At 40.2% G+C, this 6911-nt stretch overlaps 1 protein-coding gene across 1 annotated transcript in view; it reads left to right on the forward strand.

Annotated features, from left to right (window-relative positions):
- The first annotated feature begins 227 nt into the window (after positions 1–227).
- The window catches only part of nsg2 (neuronal vesicle trafficking associated 2), a 39493-nt gene continuing 32809 nt past the window's right edge, over positions 228–6911 (forward strand). Inside the window, exons 1-2 of the mRNA XM_023429354.2 lie at positions 228–503; positions 867–1042. Coding sequence (XP_023285122.1) covers positions 914–1042 — 129 coding nt within the window. The 5' untranslated portion in view covers positions 228–503; positions 867–913. The remainder of the gene's footprint in view (positions 504–866; positions 1043–6911) is intronic.

Consider the following 6911-nt stretch of genomic DNA (forward strand, 5'->3'; position numbering starts at 1 on the left):
GAAACAACAGCACAGGCCTACAACATACAATGGAGCATATATCTTTACAATCATAATAAACACTAATTACAATTTGGAGTTCAGGAGTTGACGAGGGGCCATGAAAGGCAACATTAATTCGTCTTCCACTTTAGCAAACAAACGAGACTCCCGAAAGGAGAAGAAGAAGAACAAGAAAAAAAAAAAAAAAAAAAAAAAACATTCCCCCTAGTGGCAGCTCCAGCGGCTGGGTGTGTAGCAGCACACGGTGAAGAAGAGGCTGTGTTTGGATTAGGGGGTTGGACTGCCTGCTGGTAGGAAAACCTGCCGCCAGACACCCAGTTTGTCTCCGGCGGTGCAGCCTCGCTTTCCCGCAGCATCAGCACCATCAGCAGCAGCGACACAGCAGCGCAGCCTCCAGCCTCACCTCCTGCTCTGCTCATCATCTGCGCTCCCCTCCGCCTCCGTCCAGACACAAACACTGCCGCAGCACAGAGGGAACGGACGGACAAGGACGATCCGCTGTGAGTAACTGCTTCTTTTACCCGTTTTCAATAAATTTTCTATTCTTGTTTTTGTGCGATTCATTAACAAGCTGTTGACGAACGTATTTTTTCCTCTGTTTGGTTTCCCGTCATTTTGCTTTTTGGAGTGTTTTGCTCCTCTAATCAGTCACCAATCAGTCGCATGTTTCTCAACAAAACAGTAATTTAAAAACATTTTTTTTTCATATTTATTGTGTACTTACAATCAATATCTCATCATCATATCATTTTAACACACTAGAAGCTTCTCCAACAAATAGCCTGTAGGTGTCTGCCAGATTTCATTGACCTGAAAGAGCTGTGTAGGTAAAACCATCCTTTTCCAACACCTCCTCTGTTCAGGAGCAGTCTTCAGGGAAATAAGGGAATATATTTAAGGTCGGTGAAAGATGGTGAAACTGGGGAGTAATCTTCAAGACAAAGGGGCCAAACCTGTGAGCGTGGAGGACGGCTTTCAAAATGTGCCCCTCATCACTCCACTGGATGTTGGCAGCCTCCAGAGCCAAGCACCTGACAAGGTGAGAAGCTACGGCCCAATGGTGTGTGAGTGTGTGAAAGAGAGAGTTTTCCTGCTTGTTTGTGCATCTGTCTGCATTTTCTTAAATCTTCCCCTGTCACTATTAACTCAGTGTTGTTGTCCTACACCATCCTCAAACCCTTTTATGCTGAATAACCCCCCCCTCCCTGCCCACACACACACACACACACACACACACACACACACGCACACACACACACACACTCTCTCTCTCTCTCTCGCTTTAATTCATTCACATATTCATTCATCTCTGCTGTCTCCCAGCCGTGTCCTTTGTTTTCCAGCTGAGATTAGGAGACAGATTTGGTGCCAGACAGGCTGTCATTTATCATCTCGACATCCCATAGTAAGTGCACTGCCGTGCGTTAATCCAGTTACCATGGTGGCACCGCAACGTGGAGAGCCGATTGGTATTTCTATGGGGTCGAGACAGAGAGCTGCGCTGATTGCAACATTATGAAAATTAATGGATTTAGACAATAGGCAAGCTCATTGATGCTTCCTGCACATATGAAAGCTTTATTATTCACCCATTGTGTGACAGTGTTTGGATCATTTCAAGGATACAGTTATGGTTTGATGATTTCATTTTACACCTCTGTGAATCCATATTTCTAGTCTGAGCTGCTGATCAATCTTTTATTATAGAACAAAATTAATCATAACATCATTGCACCACTTAGTTCTCATCTTATTATCACAAGGATACAGTCATACAACAATATCTGGGCCAGTAGCCTATACTTGGCTTAGACTCTAATGCGACTTTATGATGTTACAGAACGGGGATTAGTTTACAGTGATTACTTGAGATTTGCAGTTTTCTATCTGTAACTAAAACTTCTTGGAAAACCTGACTTCAACAAAGCCACCACAATTCTGCTGAAATGAATAGTTGATTAATTGATTTGTGGACCATCAAAAAAATAATCGCCAAAGAATTTGATTGTTAAATCATCGTTTAAGCCATTTATCAGGAGAAAATGCCAAACGATATCTGATTCCAGCTTCTTAAATCTGATTTGAGTTGTTGTAAATTTAAAGGAAAAGTTTGACATTTTGGGAAATATGCATAATCGTGTTCTTGTTGAGAGTTAGAAGGGAAGATTGAAACCACTCTCATGTCTGTACAGTAAATTTTAGTCAGGCTAGCGGTTGCCCCGTTTCCAGTCTTTATGCTATGCTAGTCTAACTGGATGCTGGTTGTGGTCTAATATATACAATAAAAACATTAGGAGTGGTATCAACACTTTATTCAAAGTCTCTACAGAAAGATTTATAAGTGTATTTCCCAAAATGTTGAACTATTCCTTTAAATATCTTATACTTTTGCGCTGCTGGTTGGACAAAAAAAAAAGAAGCTGTTTAAAGATTCCAGCATTGGCTCTGGAAATGTGTGATCACCATTTTTTTTTTTTTTAGTATTTCTGACATTTGAATCAATAATGAAAATCATGGTTAGTTGCAGCCCTACATCACAGTTGTTGAACAAATCCCATCCCACCAAACAGCTTTTCTCTGCTTAACTAAGTTTGGAGGGATCCCTGGAAAAACGAGAAATACAACACGGCCAGGAAGCAAAGATGTAATCATGTAGGGCCTGTAAAATACAGCAAACCTCAGTGGGCAAAAGCCTTTTATGTCTTTGTGTCAGCCAAGGACCTGAGTTGCCGGCCTTTTGAAAAGCACCAAAATTTTATACCATTTTACAGGAGCCGGGGTCATGATTTTCATATGATGGATGCCCACTGTAATTTTTGCACTGGAGCTTTTCAAGTGGTTTTTATTGTTGAGGGTTCACAGAGAACTCTAAAAATAATCCCAAAAACGGCCGTTCACTCGCACCACTGCAGACAGAGACATACAGCACAGCCTGAACCCTCATTGTGTATTCTGCTGAGGGAGGCACAGTCTCTTTCTATTTCATATACCTGTTAAGTGGGGAGGCTTGTCATTCACACACACACACACACACACACACACACACACACACACACACACACACAGCAAAAGGCATGCTTGCACTTTTATTCACAATGATGGTGCTTGCGTACATTTTGAAGCACTGTGTGTATGTGTGTGTGTGGGTACAATGCAGGGGGTGTGAGCGTGTGTGTGTGTGTGTGTGTGTGTGTGAGACAAGTCATTCCTGTCAGCAGCCACCAGTTCGTGACATGACATTCATAGAGCTGTCAGTCATTTTACACTGATTAAATCAGTCCCACTAGACTCAATAACATCGCCACATACTGTAGTCAAAGCTGCCAATGTATTGAGATTATGGCACACACACACACGCACAGACATCCACATACTGTGTCAGTGTACTGAGTGATTGTTCAAGTGTGTGTTTCAGCTGTACTGATGAGCAGGTAGATAGAGGGAGAGAATAACCAGTACGAGCTGCTGCGACACCAGCGAGTTGCAGCCGTTGACATTTGAAAGGGAAAAAAAGGTCAGAGAAGAAGACTTGCTGTTCTGTTGACTATCAGTGTATAAGTTTTACATGCCTCTGGAGACACGGGCACAAAGATTGCTGTTGCTTGTGGATACACTCAGCTGATACACATTTCGATGTGTGCTGCTCACTTGCTCACAGGACTGAGAAATTGCTTTTTCACAATATGCTAGTTCAAGTTCAAGGCATTAAATGAAACAAAAACATTTTTGTAGATGGCTCCATTTGTTCTTAAATGGGACAGTATGGGAGTTGAAAAGGTCAATTTGCTGCGACATCTTTGAATTTGTCTTCAGCTGTAAGGTTGAGACAGAATTTGTCTTGAAGTGATGTGTGAACACAACAGAGGATAAGAGAAATAATGAAATCTGCAGTTAAACATCAGAGCGTAGGGGGTGTTGATGATGGCTAGCGCAGATCAGTTAATAGAAATTAAACACACAGTGCTGTATAAATGTATGATCACAGTCCTCTGTCTTTAATAATAACATGTAGCATTTTGATGCTAGTTTTCAGTATAACCTTGTAATCCTGCTTTTAATTTATAATTCAATTAAGATTTTAAGTGAATCAAACCCTGTTTTTTTTTTTTTTTTTACAATTTTTTATGGATAACATTTTTTCAGCCATTCAATGTATTTACATTCTGTAATCAGTAGAAATACTCAGCTGTATCAGAGCTGTATGACGTTACTGCTAATGCTCACCTAACATTTCCTACCGCTGATGGTTCACATCAAAAACATTGAAGGAAGCAAAACACAGGGTAGCTTTTATTGTGAAGTAGTCATAGGAAACACAGTGTGTTTGTCACAGAGATTAGCGCTGATTACATTTTGTAATTACCTCTATAATTACAGAAGTGGCAGAGTCTGCCATTTCCGTGCTGGTACAAGGGATTCACAGAAAGCAATGCATGCTGGTCATTACTATTTTTGATTTGATCTCATTAATATGAACCTCACTGTTTACTGCTCACTCTCTTACATCCATGCCAGAGCAGTATTAACTTAACAAACATTTCCCACTGCTGATTCATCTGATCAAACAGTTGGTGGCTTTTATTGTGAAGCGGTCTCAGGACACACAGTGTCTTTGTGCGTGACAGCGATTTTACCTCAAAACAAGACTACAAAGTAGCTGCTGGAGGAGTGTTTGCTGCCCACAGATTTCTGGGACCTGTAGTATTAAACTGCACATGTTTTTGCTATGGCAGCCACAGGTGTTGCCAAATCAACCAGCACTTAAGTCTTTATTTGTTTGCATTAAAATGGCCATAAAGAAAATTCAGACCATATGGTTTGTAAAGGAAAGAAAATCAACAGTTGTGAGTCGGGCGGAGTTACAATTACATAAAAAAACAGGTGTTAATTGTTTTAACAGTGTTGGGATTTATAAATTGAATCAGTGTACTGTTTGAGGTCCTTTATGACAACTAAGAGGAAAAAGTTTGGCTTTTTACCTGTAAATTATTATTCATGAATATGAAATTCATCCATTAAAATGAAAAAAATTGTGATATACAGATTATAGTTTCTATGACAATCAGTATATGTTTCCAAAAGAAAAAAAAACTTTCATCAATATGGCTGCAACGAGTAAAATACAAAGTCTCACAAAAGGGCAGTGCCAACATAAATGAGCAGCAGTCTCCAGATTAAAATCTTAAGGATTATAATTTAAAGGAAAATGACAGTTTTTGTGGGAAGTCATACCTCTGTTAAAATATGCTCCACTAATAATATCTTTGTGATGCAAAACCTCTAAAATCTCACTGAATTTAAGGTTGTTGTTTTTGCCACTGGCCTCAACCAGAGAGAGTTCAGTGTTAAATCAGCTTTTATCGGCCTTTCAGGATCTGATCCGAGGCGAGTCTCTTCCCCTCTGTCCTTTGAAGCTAAAGGGAGGTTTATTGGGTCATGTGACCTGCCTAGCACCCCAGATCCACAGTCTGGTACTGAGCAGCTTTACAAATACAACCCCAGCTGTTTTCACACTGATCCTGCCTGATGACTGTGTGACCTCCCGACTACAGGGTTACCCAGGGATATTTGCAAGGGCGGGGTGCAGTGAAGCAAGGTTCGTACACTCACCCACACACACACACACACACACATAACAATGCTGCTGTGGCCTACAGAGGCTGAGGCATTACAGAGGTATTAGATTTGGTTCCCTCTGGCCAGAGATGCGTCACAGCCACCGCTGGGTCACCAATATCCTGATTGGATTGCTGGTAGTTTGAAAAAAAACAACAACAACAACAACAACAACAACAACAACAACAACAACAACAACAACAACAACAACAACAACCAGAGGAGGGTGGAGAGAGAAAGATAAATAGACTGACTCACAGGCAGAAGACGGGCACATCTTTTCTCTGTGTTTGTCATTTCTCTGAGAGCAAAGCTAAGATACAAAGACCTCGCTTCAAAGACTATGACAGACTTACAATCATTCTCTATTCCTGTCCAACACGCCTCCTTACACATCTTCACTCTTTCTTTTTTTTTCTCTCCTCAGTTCCTTTGGCGTAGCTTTTATGTCTCATTCATTCTTTACGGCTGTGTTTTCTTATCCTCATAAATTAGGGAGGAATTCCTGGGAGCAGGAAGCCGCAGTCAACTTGTTATATCAGTAATGGACCGTTGAATAATTTCTCATGTGTTCTGATGATGTGAGGCCACATAACGAGATGAACCATCCAAGTTTAATCTGACAAATCACCACTAATTATACATAACCTCTGAGTGGCTGTGCACAGAGTAGCTGTGACTTCTGAGGACAAACCAAATGTCTTAACTTGTGTATGAGAGCTCCTGTTAGCTCCTAAGATGCAGATGTCTGTTTTTGTGTAGTCATTCATATTAATTTTACATACCCTAGTTCAGTCAAAACCATAGGTCAGCATAATTAATGATTATTTTCGTTATCGATTAATTGTTTTGTTTATGAAATGTCCGGAAAATGTGAAAAATAGGCAATGCAACATCTTCTACTAACTAACTAAATGGTTCAAAAAAGATATTCAGCTTACTTTCACATAAAACATTAAACATTTGAGAGGTTGGAACTGGTTTTCTGTTGATCAACTAATTGATTATTATTTGCTTGTTTTAGCTCCATTATAAAGGAAAGTACTATCTACCGTAGAAATAAGCACAAACCATTCCGTTTATATTTTTTACAAGTTGTACGAAACACAAGCGGAAATTGTTTCTCTGTATTTAAAGTAAGAAAAAAAAAATCCCAACAGGAACAAGCATGTGGAACCATTTTGCACCATCAATATAGTCACTGTAGCCTTATTTCATACTGTACTCTTGCAGCCACACACTATACAGTATACTCTGTAATACAATGGCATTTCATTGCTGCCTGTTGGTTG

Source organism: Seriola lalandi, unplaced genomic scaffold (genome assembly GCF_002814215.2).
Source record: "Seriola lalandi dorsalis isolate HSWRI2012SDOR001 ecotype SW California unplaced genomic scaffold, Sedor1 jcf7180002054893, whole genome shotgun sequence".
Lineage (NCBI taxonomy): Eukaryota > Metazoa > Chordata > Actinopteri > Carangiformes > Carangidae > Seriola > Seriola lalandi.